This window comes from Mesocricetus auratus, unplaced genomic scaffold (genome assembly GCF_017639785.1).
Source record: "Mesocricetus auratus isolate SY011 unplaced genomic scaffold, BCM_Maur_2.0 Super-Scaffold_100676, whole genome shotgun sequence".
NCBI classification, from domain to species: Eukaryota; Metazoa; Chordata; class Mammalia; order Rodentia; family Cricetidae; genus Mesocricetus; species Mesocricetus auratus.
In genome coordinates, this window is record NW_024429266.1 from 173,903,368 (window position 1) to 173,917,654 (window position 14,287).

The 14,287-nt window shown below is 41.1% G+C and overlaps 1 protein-coding gene across 4 annotated transcripts in view; it reads left to right on the forward strand.

Annotated features, from left to right (window-relative positions):
• Positions 1-14,287, forward strand: part of Fancd2 (FA complementation group D2) — a 65,677-nt gene that overhangs the window by 4,771 nt on the left and 46,619 nt on the right. For 3 of the 4 annotated variants that reach the window (XM_040737412.1, XM_040737411.1, XM_040737413.1), the window contains exons 3-10: positions 211-351; positions 1,273-1,340; positions 1,492-1,595; positions 1,978-2,038; positions 3,911-3,963; positions 5,493-5,571; positions 9,496-9,620; positions 12,401-12,488. In XM_040737412.1, the coding sequence (XP_040593346.1) occupies positions 211-351; positions 1,273-1,340; positions 1,492-1,595; positions 1,978-2,038; positions 3,911-3,963; positions 5,493-5,571; positions 9,496-9,620; positions 12,401-12,488 (719 nt within the window). The remainder of the gene's footprint in view (positions 1-210; positions 352-1,272; positions 1,341-1,491; positions 1,596-1,977; positions 2,039-3,910; positions 3,964-5,492; positions 5,572-9,495; positions 9,621-12,400; positions 12,489-14,287) is intronic. The other variant, XM_040737414.1, reaches the window with a different exon arrangement.

Genomic DNA, 14,287 nt, shown 5'->3' on the forward strand with positions numbered 1-14,287 from the left:
ATTTGGTGGTTATTTTGTTTGTGGGGAAGCCACTGTTGCTGACCACCGTTGAAGATAGTTCATTTCGCTGCAGAATTGGTGTGATTTTTTTTCAGGAATACATCAAAATTTCCTCTCAGATCATTTAGTCCTGGGTTCGTGTTTTAACTTTTGCATTCTTCTTATTTTTGTCATCATATTCTTGAAGGTTTTTGTTTGTTTGTTTTTTAGAAATTATGAAACAACCGCTTTCTAAGCTGGCAAAGAAATCTCATGATTCCCATGAAGTTGAAGAAAATGGCAGTGTCTTTGTAAGGCTTCTTAAAACATCAGGACTCACTCTTAAAACTGGAGAGAACCAAAATCAGCTAGGTAATATTCAAAATACATTTTTGAACTCAGTGAAAGTGCTCAGGACTAAAGCATGGATTTCCAAAACAGAGAGGCTGATGGAGAACAGGAAGAAGGATATTGCTTTTTAGAGAATATGCTTATGGTCTTTGTTTTGTTTTGTTTTTAGTTTTTGGGTGTTGTGGAGTTTTTTGTTTGTTTGTTTTGTTTTTTGTTTCTTTGTGTTATTTATTTATTTATTTATTATGGAGATAGTGTTTCTTTGTGTAGCCCTGGCCATCCTGGGACCCTGGCTCAAACTCAGAGATACACCTGCCTCTGCCTCCCAAGTATTGGAATTAAAGGTGTGTGCCACCACCATCCAGCTGTGTTTATGGCCTTTTTTTCCCTCTCTGTGCATAAGCTCTTAATTTTCATGTTTTAAGGCCTGATAAATAACTGTTAGATAACTCTGATTCTTTTTGATTTTCTTTCTTTCTTTTTTTTTTGGGAAATCATTTGTATACTATTAGAAGTCCTTTGTGGTAGACACACATATGCATGCGTGTGCGTTTGCCTCTGTGTGTGTGTTTGTGTGTGTTTAAATGTATCCTCAAAACTGGGAAACCCAGGAAGCAAATATGTTGAACCATCTAAGGTTGGAAACATGTTTCTAGGGCATAGATATGTTGCCCTGCTGTATGATGGGTTATTTGTAGAACACTTGGAGTCTACCAGGTTAAGTACAGGACCAGAGTTCTGTTCTCAGCAACCTCAGGCATCTAGAGTGCTAGCTCCAGGCCAGAACCTATGAATATACTTTCACATAAAAATAGTTTAAAAAAAAAAAGAAATAGAACATTTTGGTGGCATTATCAGATGTGAAGCTTGTCTTTAAGGAGGGAGGCTTTGGTAGGAATTACACTTCATGTTTAATGAACAGCTGTCCTTCCTTCCTTCTAGGTGTGGATCAGATAATCTTCCAAAGGAAGCTCTTTCAGTCCTTGAGGAAACATCCTTCTTATCCTAAAGTATGTATGCTCTCTGTGGTACTTTGCTTTTGCCAGAGATACTCAGAAATTTGGCTCTAGAGACCCTGGCACACAGTTGAGTGGCTGATGACAAACATTCAACTTCAAAGCTTACCTTCTCTTGTCTTAGTTGTACAATCTCCTTGTTTAGATAATAGAAGAATTTGTTAGCGGCCTGGAGTCCTACATTGAGGACTGTGACTGTCTGAGGAACTGCCTGTTGCCTTGTGAGCGCCTGCAGGATGAGGAAGCAAGGTGTGGAGAAGAGGCTATCTTCCAGAACTTCAGTCTGGCCGTAACTGGACTGGGCATGGGGAATGCAATTTTCTTTGTTTTATAATTTTAATTTTGGCTTATAACTCTGTTTTTAGTCAGAGTTTAAATGTAACCTCAAAATTATTTAATTTGAGGCTAGATGGCAAAGAACTAGAATTTTTTTTTTTTTGAAGCAAGCTCCCAGAGGCTGACTTTTAGTGGGCTGTCTTTTCTGCATGCAGGGACTAAAGGTCTCTGCTTTCAGATCAAGCCTGGCTTTGAGCATGATCTTGAAGGGCTGTGTATTAAACCAGTTTTATGTAGAAAAGGTAGTAAAACAAAGTAACAAAATAGGAGTCAAATACCTCTCTCTATTTTACAGCACAGGTACATTTTACTCCAAGAGTCTGATCAAACTGCTTCTGGGGATTGACATTTTACAGGTGAGACTGCACCACCTACCCTGAGAACTTGACAGATGTGATTTGTGGTGACTAGTAGAGTAGGATTAGTTTTGATTTGCAGCAGCTGGTCTGTAAGTCATGTCTGTCTCATGAATTGTTATTAGCCTGGTTATATGGCAGTCCTATTCATTTCCCCAGCATATGATTCTTGCTTATTTAAAAAATATTTTAAATTATGTGTATGAGAGTGCCAGAGGCTAGAGGTGTCAGATCCCCTGGAGCTGGAGTTACAGTTTCAACCACCAGATGTGAGTACTGGGAACCTAACCCAGGTCTTTTCCGGATCAGCACACCCTCCTAACAGCTGAGCCATTTTACCAGCCCGATTCCTTTTTCTTACAGCTACGTTCTGTATGCTCCTAGATTGCTGTATTTTCTCATCTGCACCATCACTTATGTAACTAGACTTTGCCCTTTATTAACTCCTTTTTTATCCCACTTTAAAAAGAAGTATATATTTGTCAGGAGTGAGTGGGATATGTGCTTGGGAGTGCAGGTGGTGAAGGTGCCTGTTTCGGAGCCCCTGGAACTGAAGTTACAGGCAGTCTGAACGGCAGGATGTGGGCTCTGGGACTCAAACTCGGGTTCTCTGGAAGAGCAGTAAGCACTCTTAACATGGAGCCTTATTTATCTCCAGTCCTCTCTTCTTGAGATGTTTTAATATTTCATATTGAACAACGCTATATAAAGAAAAATATCTTTCCCACCCATTCTCCCTCTTCTTCTTCCTTAGTTTCTTTTTCATATAATTTTTAGGCTCCTGATTATGGGTGCTGTGAACCCAACTCGGGTCCTCTGCAAAAGCAGCAAGTACTCTTAACCGCTGAGCCATCTCGCCAGCCTCTTTTTCATATAATTTTTAATCTCTTATTTTTCTTTGGAAATCTTGAATATAATTAATTAGTTCATATCAAAGAGCTCCATTTTTATTTGAAGAGAAGAACTTCTTTGAAAATATAATCTTTTAAAGTCTTCATTTCATGGACTAACAGTTGTCATATTTAATAGTATCTGATTATTTTAATTTTCCTTAACAATCATCCTTTAATATTTTGGAATACAAATTTTTTTTTGGTTTTTTTCGAGACAGGGTTTCTCTGTAGCTTTGGAGGCTGTCCTGGAACTCGCTTTGTAGACCAGGCTGACCTTGAACTCACAGAGATCCGCCTGCCTCTGCCTCCTGAGTGCTGGGATTAAAGGCGTGTGCCACCAACGCCCGGCGGAATACAAATTATTGATGTCTTTGTATTCTTGAATTTTATATTAGAAATACAAACGGTATCTGCATGAATATTCATAGGGGAGGGTTCCAGTCATATGTTGTTTCTTCAAGCATACTGGTGGGAGAGACTTCTGACTAATTATACATCTTCTTCTAATTGTCATTATTATAGATATTAAAGTAAGCCATCTACTAATGAAATAATTCTTGGGTTTAACTAGCTTCATAAAAACACGTTGGGAACAGGAATCCACAGATACAACTACAGGATTACCTCTTTGCTGACTTTGCTCTCTTTTTCCCCAAAGGTGATTCAAGGTAGAATTTGTCCTCTTTTTACTTTGTCCAGTCCTCTCAGGCAGTCAGGTAGTGTGTCTCAATTAGAAGCAGCTATTGTTACAAACCTCTCAGGACACCATCTTCTGGCTTCCTTGCCATCTGTATGGTGTCTTCTCTATTAAACCCAGCTTACTGAATTCTTTAGCCTCGTACTAGCATTTTAGAGAACCATCTAGCCTCGGGCTTGATGGAACACCAGCAGGCCTGCTTGACATTTTAACCTGATAGCTAATGCATTTTTGTTTTGTATTTTGAGATCGTCTCCTGACTGCGCGTGTCTTCTCTTTTAGCCTGCCATTATCAAAATGTTATTTGAAAAAGTGCCACAGTTTCTTTTTGAAAAGTAAGTGGAATTACTCTGAAATACTGAGTATACATTGATGCTTTTAGGACACATGTGAAATGTCCTGTGGTCATGTTTAACATGCCAGGTTTCAACTATTACTTCATAAATGCTAAGATCATTGTTAAAGCAGCTGGGTGGTAGTGATGCATGCCTTTAATCCCAGCACTCTTGAGGCAAAAACAGGTGAATCTCTTATGAGTTTGAGGCCACTCTGGTCTACAGAGTGAGTTTTAGGACAGCAGGTTCTACACAGAGAAACTTTGTCCCAAAAAACCAGAAAAAAAAATCATTAAATAACACACATGCTTATATGTATGATGATTCTTCCTAGAAGGGTACATAATACTCTGGCAGTAGTAGTCATTTCCTAGGAGGGAACCAGTTGGCAGTCTTTGCCTTTTTTTTTTAAGTATGTGTGTACTGCTTATATTTTAAACTTACTATGTTGGGGCTAGAGAGATGGCTTTGTGGTTAAGAGCACTGGCTGCTTTTGCAGAGTACTGGAGTTGGATTTCCAGCTCCCACAGGGCAGTTTACAACCATTTCTAACTCTAGCTCTAGGGGATATGACGCCCTCTTCTGGCCTCCAAGAGCATTGCATGCACATGGTGCTAAGACACCCATGCATCCGGGCGGTGCTGGAATTAAAGGCTTGAGCTACCAACACTCAGCAAATTTTATTGTCTTTTTAAAAATTCATTTATACTTGGCATGATGGCATATGGCTGTAATTCCAGTACTCAGGATGCAGAGGTAGACAGATCTCTTGAGTTGAGGCCAGCCTAGTCTACAACAAGTTCTAGGCCAGCCAGAGATGTACAATGACCGACTATCTCAAACAAACAAAAAAATCACTTGTGACAGGGTTAGTGACTCAGTCAATGATGTCCTTGCTGTGCAAACACAAGGTCCTGAGTTTGACACATAGAACACATGGTAAGAAACTGAACATGACAGTGTGATCCTGCAATCTAAGCACTGGCAAGGCAGAGATAGGAAGATGAGGCGGGGGGCTTATTGGCCATCTAGTCTAGCTGATTTGGTGAGCTCCAGGATCCATGAGAGACTCTTGCTCACAAAATATGATGCAGCAATTTAAGAAGACACCTGATGTTGATGTCTGGCCTCCATGTGTATATGTGTACACACACACACATACACACAGAATCACATTATTTTTAAGAGGTTATATTATCTCTTCTCCCTAGGCACTATTTTAGTCACTTTTTTACAAAGCACTTTGACCAAGGCAATTTACAGAAGAGTTTATTTGTGATTTACAGTTTCAGAGATAGTCATGAGTTCATACCATCATGGCAACTGGTAGGCAGCAAGGTGTTGGAGCAATAGCAAAGAGCTTACATCCTTATCTGAAACTTGGAGACAGAGGAGAACTAACTGGGAATGGCATGGGCTTTTGAAACCTCAAATCCCATCCTCAGTGACAACAAAAAATTGTAATGGGGAGAGGGACAGAGGGAAGGACGAGACAAACAGCTCAATTGCTTTTCATTCTGACATTTCAGCGAGAGCAGTGATGGAATCAACATGTCCCGACTCATTATCAATCAACTAAAATGGCTGGATAGGATTGTGGATAGCAAGGTAGGTGGTTTGGGGGCTTCATCAATTTAAAAAGTTTTTTGTTTTTTTTTTTGTTGTTTTTTTTTTTACAGCTGGGCATAGTATTGTGTGCCTATAATCCCAGCACTTGGGAGGCAAAGGCAGGCTGATTTTTGTGAGTTCCAGGATGGCCTGGTCTACATAGTGAGTTCCAGGACAGCCACGACTACATAGTGAAACTCTGTCTCAACAACAGACAGAAATTTTAGTCTGGGATGGTGGTACATGCCAGTAATCTGTGCATTTAGAGGCTAATAGATGGAAGTCAACTTGAGCCAGCCTGGGCTACATAATGATACCCTGGCCCAAAAAAAAAAAAAAACAGAGTAAGTTTTTGTATGATTGACCAAACCTTTTTGATTTTGAGGATTTTTTCCCTTTGTAAATTTAAATTTCATTTTCTTACCAATATATGACCTTTACTCAGCTTTTCTGATTTGAGAATCTTGAGTATTTGACTCTTTAAAAAAATGTATTTCCAAAGAAGCTTAGACTCCATGAAGTGGTATGTACCTATAATCCCAGCACTTGGGGATGAGGGAGGAAGATAGAAGGTCTGAAGCCAGAAGAGGGGCCATATAGAGACCCTTGTCTGATTTGTAAAGGACTGTGAGAATTAGTGGGTAAAGGGCTTGTAAAGCAAACTGAAGAACTGATTTGTTCCCTGGAACCCACATAAAAGTCCCACAAAGCTTTTCTCTGGCAAGGACATGTCCCCCATATACAGCATACATGCATTAATAAGTACTTTTTAAAAGACAGAAACTTCTTCAGTTATAAAGATAAGTATAGTTTATTGTATGTTAAATACTTGGTAAGGGGTTAGAGCCGTTGTTTTCAACCTGTGGGTCATGACCCTTTTGGGAGTCAAATAGCCCTTTCATAGGGGTTGCCTAAGACCATCAGAAATATCAGATATCTACATTATAGTTCATAAGAATAACAAAATTACAGTTATAAAGTAGAAACAAAAATAATTTTATGCTTGGGGTTACCACAAATGAAGAACTGGGGTGCAGCATTAGGCAGGTTAAGAACCACTGGGCTTGAGAGATGGCTCAGAGGTTAAGAGCACTTGTTGCCTCTGTAGAAGACATGGGTTCAATTTCCAGTACCTACACAGTGGTTCCCAGCTGTCTGTAACCTCAGTTCCAAGAGATCCAGCAAGCACATTTCGTGGTATGTGTATATGCAGGCAAAACATTCATACCCCACAAAGTGTAAAATAACTTTTTTTTTTGGTGGTGGTTTTTTGGAGATGGTATTTCTCTATTGCTTTGGAACCTGTTCTGGAACTCTGTAGACCAGGCTGGCTTAGAACTCACAGAGATCTGCCTGCCTCTGCCTCCCATGAACCACCAACACCTGGCTAAATAAATATTTTTTTTAAACATTGGGAAGAGAACTGGGCATGGTAGTATATACTTTTAATCCCAGCTCTCAGATGCAGGTGGATCTCTTAAGTTCAAGACCACCCTAGTCTATAGAGCGAGTTCCAGGACAGCCTGGGGGTACACAGAGAAACCCTGTCTCAAAAAAGCAGAACAAAAATGGAGGGAGGTATTTATTTGTGTTTCAAAATCTCAAGATTACCCCTCCCCCTCTTTTTCGAGACAGGGTTTCTCTGTGTAGTCCTGGCTGTCTTGGAACTCACTCTACAGACAATTGGGTTCAAACTTAGAGAACTGCCTGCTTCTGCCTCTTGAGTGCTGGGATTAAAAGCGTGTACCACTGCTGCTTGGTTCAAAAAGTACTTTTTATTTCTGAAAAGTGGTGAGATCCCCAGCCATCATATTTCACTACAAATACTTTAATTTGATTACATAGTGAAGAAAACTTTAGGTAGTTTTTGCAATTATTTTATTTAGTTACGTGCCTTGGTAAAGTTGGTCTTCTTTTTAGATGACTTATTTGTTTCCGTATTTTTTTTTTTTTTTTTTGTTTTTACAGGGTCTCACTATCTAACTCTGGCCAGCCTGGAACTAGCTGTATAGACCAGACTAGCCTAGAATTTTGATCCTCTTGCCTCAGCCTCTCCAAGTCCTCAGATTGTTAGTGTGCACTACCATGTCCACCATCTTTTCAGAAGTTCTTAAAATCATTCTTCTAGTTTCTGACAGGACACTCCAAGCTAAACCTTTATTTAGAAAAACAGGGATTTTTTCTCACCTCAACTGGAATTTGAAGTCTGTACTCTTCTTGAATGTATCCTGTCTACTAAGTTATGTGAGTTTAGAGGACAGGCATTTGCTTCTTTTGTGGGTATATGTTCATGGGCGTGTGTGTATGTGTGTGTGTGTGTGTGTGTGTGTGTGTGTGTGTGTGTGTGTGTGGGTGGGTGGGTGGGTGGGTGGGTGGGTGGTGTGTGTGTCTGGAGACCAGAGAACACCTTGGATGTTATTCCTTAGGCAACATCCACTTTTTTTTGGAGGTGGGGGGAACAGTTTTTCAGTAGCCTGAGATTTGCCAATGTAGGCTGGGTGGCCAATGTACTCTAGGAGTCTACCTGCCTCTGTTTCCCCAGACCTGGGACTACAAGTGCATGCTACTATGCCTGACTTCTTTTACATGGATTCTGGGGATTGAACTCAGGTCCTCATTCTTGTTTTTTTAAAAAAAGCACTTTATTATTATTACTATTATTATTGAGTGTACTCTCACCCCAGCACCTATTTGCCTCTTAATTTAAATTCTGTGCTTGAGGGGCTGGAGAGATGGCTCAGAGGTTAAGAGCATTGACTGTTCTTCCAGAGGTCCTGAGTTCAATTCCCAGCACCCACATGGTGGCTCACAACCATCTGTAATGAGATCTGGCTCCCTCTTCCGGCCTAAAAGAAAAAAAAAAGAATAAATATTTTGTTTTGGGTTTCTCTGTGGCTTTGGAGGCTGTCCTGGAACTAGCTCTTGTAGGCCAGGCTAGTCTCGAACTCACAGAAATCCGCCTGCCTCTGCCTCCCAAGTACTGGGATTAAAGGCATGTGCTACTACCGCCCAGCAAGAAATAGTTTAAAAATAAATAAATACATTTTGAGCTTGAGTCATGTTGTATACATGGTCAGATTGTATACATGATGATTTCAGTCTGTATTTCATGAACAAATGGTGCTTGTTTTGAGTAACGTGCTACAGTTCTTTTTTTTTATTTTAAATAGCTTGTTTTACATGTCAATCCCAGTATCCTCTCCCTCCTCTCCTCCCGCACCCCCCCATCCTCCCCCAGCCTCCCACCCTATTGCCAATTCCTTCCACATAGGGGATATCTAGAGTCTGTCATTTCACTCAGGGTAGGGTCCAGGCACTCCTCTAAGAGTCCAGGCTGAGAGAGCATCCCTCTTTGTGCTATGGACACACGGTATCTGTTTGTATTCCAGGGTTAAACACTGATCCACTGCTCAGGGCCCCATAGGTTGCCCAGGCCTCCTCACTGACACTCACATTCGGGGGAGGGGGGGGTCCGGATCAGTCCCATGCTTGTCTGTCGGTCTGGGGTCCAAGAGCTCTCCCCTGTTCAGATCAGCTGTCTCTGCTGGTTTTGCCAACCCATTCTTTGCCAATTTGCTCATCGCTCCTCTCTGTCACTGGGTTCCTTGGGTTCAGTTCAGTGTTTAACTGTGGGTGTTTGCCTCTGCTTCCATCAGTCACTGGATGAAGGCTCTGGATGGTTATAGACATCAAGTTCATTATAAGGAATAGGCATTCGAGGTGGTCTCTCCACTATTGCTTAGCTTGCCAATTGGTGTCATCCCTTTAGATCACTAGAGGTCACACTGGTGCCTGATCTGTCTTCTAACCTATGATTCCCTCTTCCCTCTATCCAACCCCCCCCCCACTCAACCTTCCTGTTCCCCCATGACTTACTCTCTCTTCCTCTTACATGCTACAGTTCTAATAATGTTCTCCCTGCAGGACCTCACATCCCAGATGATGCAGTTGATCAGTGTTGCTCCAGGAAACTTACAGCATGACTTCATCACTAGCCTTCCTGAGATCCTGGTGGATTCCCAGCATGCTAATGTGGGGAAAGAACTCAGGTGGGTAAGCACTGTGGTAATGTCTCATGGAATCTTTACCAGGGGAACTTGTTTGTCTCACTATGAAAAGAGCTAAGTTTAGGGCTGGTGAGAAAACTCAGTAGCTAAGGGTCTTGCCTGTCATCTCTGATGACATAAGTTTGATCCTGGAACCCACATAGTGGAAGAGAACTAACTCACACAAGTTTTCCTCTGACTTTTTTTTTTTTTTTTTTGGTTTTACGAGACAGGGTTTCTCTGTATTGTTTTGGAGGCTGTCGGTCCAGCCTGGCCTCGAACTCACAGAGATCCGCCTGCCTCTGCCTCCCGAGTGCTGGGATTAAAGGTGTGCACCACCACCGCCAGGCTCCTCTGACTTTCTTAAAAGCACTGTGGAACACATTGGTGTGTGTTCACACACATACACATGCATTTGGGTCATAAAGGCTGGAATACAGGTGTTTAAGTTCATCCTTGGTTATGTAGCAAGTTCTAAGCCAGCCTGGGGTACATGAGACTCAAAATCACACAAAAGAAGTAGTTGGATATATAACTCATTTGATAAGAGTGCTTGTCTGACTTGTACAAAATGTGTGAATTTCCTAGCACTACATAAAACAGGTATGCTAGCAGAAGGTGAAAGCAGGAGGATCAGAAATTCAAGGTCTTCCTTGGTGACATTTCAAGTTTGAGGTCAGCCTGGGATGCATGAAATCCTGCCTCAAGATGTAAAAATTATAAATTATGGTGCATGTACCTTAAATGAGTAGGGAAGGTATGAAGATTGACTTGGTTTTCTAATAGTTGCATATATTTGTGTAATCGAATTTACTTTCTCCTCCTCACCTCCTTTTTAAGATGGATGTCTCATATGGTCCATGCTGGCCTCAAGTTCACCCTGTAGCTGAGTATGACCTGGAACGTCTGACCTCTTGCTTTTCCTCGAGTCTTAGGTCTGGGGTTACAGCTCTGTGCCACTGCATTTGCCTTCCACGTGCTTCATTTCTTTTGATTATTTGCGTATGTGACAGGGAATGGTGCACACACGTCTTACCTCTGTTTATGGAGGCCAGAGGATAACTTTCTGGAGTTGATTCTTTCCTTCTATACTTTACACCCCCAGAATCAAACTCAGATATTCAGGCTTGATAGCAAATGCCCTTATCTGTTGTGCTACCTCACTGCCCCCCATTCTCATTTAAATGATGAGCCTGTTGTTATAAAAATAACTGGTTTAGGATTGGGCTATAGAGAATTTGAATATAGTCTGTTTGTTTCATTTCCTCTAAGGGTCTGTCATGCTTTACTGCTCATCAGAATCCTTTGTGGTGCTCTTAAATATCTGCATGTTTGAGTGCCAAGATGGCCCATTACAGTGCACATCCGTGCATAAGGACCTATTGCTGAAATCCATTGCTAGCTGTCACCCATGTAAAAGTCATACTGTAATTGGAGGGTAGTAATTAATAAGAGGGGAACCATATCCCTAGGATACAGTTTCTGTCCTGGTTTTCCTCCAGTGCTAAGAATTGAAGTCAAAGCCTCATGTATCTTAAGCAAGTGCACACTAGTTTCATGGACTCTATCTTTTTCCTAGAAGTATTTAAAAATTCATTTTATAATACTTTGAAAAAAGTTGAGACAATGTCTCACTGTAGCTCTGGCTGACCTGGAATTTGCTGTGTAGATCAGGCTCACAGAGATCTGCCTCCTCTGCCTCCTCAGTGCTGGGACTAAAGGTGTGTACCACCATGCCCATCTGGTAGTTCCTTCTTTGATAGTTGTCTGCAATACTGTAGATAATGTTCAGTGATTTTTTCCTTTGTGCTTTCAGACAGTGTGCTTCTCTGGATGGAGCACTATGCTACCCATTTTCATGTACCTTCTCACAGGACACCTGCTACCCATCTCCCTTCTGTGTACTGCTGTGGCTCCATGCATATATCCATCATGTGGACCACAGTCCACTCTAATATTGTGGGTTTCTTTCCTCCTAGTTTTTCAGGAAAAGTGTATACCAATTTAGTAGCAGTGACTTCTCAGTAGTAAAGATGTGAAGGAAGGCATTTCATTTCTACATGATTATTTGAAGTTTTGTAATGAGCTTGTATTATGTTTTCTAACAAAGACAATAATAACTGAATACAATCTTTTGTTGTGTTTTGTTTTTGTTTGTTTGTTTTGTTGTTTTGAGACAGTTTCTATGTATTCTTAATTGTCTTGGAGCAATGTATGTAGAGCAGGCTAGCCTTGAGCTCACTGAAATCCTCCTGCCTCTGCCTCCTGAGTGTTGGGATTAAAGGCTGACCTCCAACTCTTAGAAACCCACCTGCCTCTGCCTTCGAAGTGCTGGGATTAAAGGCATGCGACACCACCATCCGGCTACAGCTTGTTTTCTATCAGTGGGTTCCATTCTCAAGTTCAAGCAGCTACAGATTAAAAATCTTCCAAAAGAGAAAAATTGCACATGCACTGACACAGATTGTTTCCCCAAACAATATAGCATGGCAACTATTTGTATAGCTTTTGCATTGCATCAGGTATTATAAGTCTCCTAGAACTAATTGACAATATGAAGGAGGATATTTATTATGTGCTAATAAACACACCATCTTATAAAATAGACTTGAACATCCTAGGATTTTGGTGCCATGGGTAACCTAGGAACCAATCCTCTACAGGTACCAAGAGATAACTGCATATCCTGTCTTCCCCAACTCTAGTGAGTGACTTTCTAATGTTGTTTTCTGCCCAGTTCTGTTCAAACCATTACTCAGCTTTTCCTTCTTTGTTATTAACAGTAAGCTGCTGGTACAGAATACTTCATTGACTGTTCCAATTTTGGATGTCTTTTCCAGTCTTCGACTTGACTCAACCTTCCTGTCTGAGGTAGGAAAAATTCTGCTTTTCAGAAATAGGGAGAAATCATGTCCAATGAAAGAAAATAGTGCTTTGAAACCATGCTCACAAACTTAAGTATTTGGTGTGTGTGCGCACACACACCTGTGATAGGGATTATCATGGGTATTAAAACTACCCACCCACTATAACACTAAGCCAGAAATCAGCCCCTTTACTTTTTTCCTTTTAATTCAGGTGGTCTGACTAGGTAGCCCTGACTGGCCTCAAACTCAAAATCTTCCTGCCTTAGCCTCTCCAGTGCTGGGATAATACATGTGTGCACCAGGTCTGGCTTAAGCAATGCAACTTAGTTGGCTTTTGTTTTGTTTTTTACTGTGCTGGTGATCAAACCCAGGCTCCCACAAATGCTAAGTGTGGTTATAGTTTGTTTATGATTTAACAAATAAAAGTTGCCTAAAGATTAGAGTACAAAGCTAGCCACAATAGTTAGCCATAGAGGCCAAGCAATGATGGCACACACCTTTAGTCCCAGCAACCACAATAGTTAGCTAAAGAGGCCAGGCAGTGGTAGTGGTACACATCTTTAATCCCAACACTCGAGAGATAGAGGTAGATGGATCTCTTTTAGTTCAGAGCCGCCCTGGGCTACATGAGATTGAGTCTGTTTAAAAGAGAAACAGAGCTCACACTTGGATGATCTCAGCACTTGGGACCCCACACCTTTAATCCCAGCACTAGAGAGGAATATAAAGTGGGAGGAGACCGGAGCTCAGGGCAATCTGAGGTTTCATAGAGACGGATAGTCTAGGCAATCTAGGATTCAGTCTGAGGTTTCATAGAGAGAACATTTGGTCTGAGAATTCATCGAGACAGGATCGAGACAGACCTGTTGGGTCTGAGGTAGAGAGGTAAGAGCTAGTAGTGGCTGCTTTGCTTCCCTAATCATTCAGCTCCCCCCCCCCAGTATCTGACTCTGGGTTTTTATTATTAATACCAATTAGAATTCGTGCTACAGCTAGGCAGACATTTCACCAGTGAATCACATCCTCCTCTGTCTCTCTCTCTTTCTCTCTCTGTTTGTTTTTTGAGACAGGGTCTCACTGTGTGGAGCTTACTAGCAAGCTCCAGTGATATGCTTGTCTCCACAGCACCAATGCTGGGATTACAAGTATGTAGAGCCATGCCTGGCTATTTCTATGTGTGTTTTGGTGATTAAACTCAGGTGTCATGTGCTGGCTAGGAATATACTTAGTTGTAAAATCTTGCCTAGGATGTACAAGGCTTTGATCCCCACTACCACATAAGCTTGATATTGTGGCATATATATAAATAAGAGGTAGAGACTGGAGGAAGAGAAGTTCAAGACCATCCTAAGCTACATAGTGAGGTAAAGGCCAGCCTTAGATGCTAAAATCTTCAAGGAAAACAACATGTTTTTACTTCTTTTCTAACTTTTAAAATACAAGCATTCCTGAATTTAGTCGGTTTTTACTTGGCAGTTATTTCACTGGACCTTGGTTCCCTTTTAAATAACATAGTTTTATTCTGTAGCAGAATTAGCTTTTCAGCATTCTGTCTGAAGAAGGGGACAGATTCATAAACCCAGTGGTCTTTCACAGTACAAAGTGTGCTGGGTCAGTGGTGAGGGCAGTAGGTGGAGAGTGACACTTAATTTTGCTCTCACGTTGTCTGTCAGTTGTGACCATAGGCTCTGAAATGTAAGACTAATGATATTTGACATTTATCACTTGTCTGCGTTAGAAAAGTCTTTGACATTTTTAATTGTGACTTTGTAGTTTGGGGGAAAATAATAGGTTTTTCTTTTA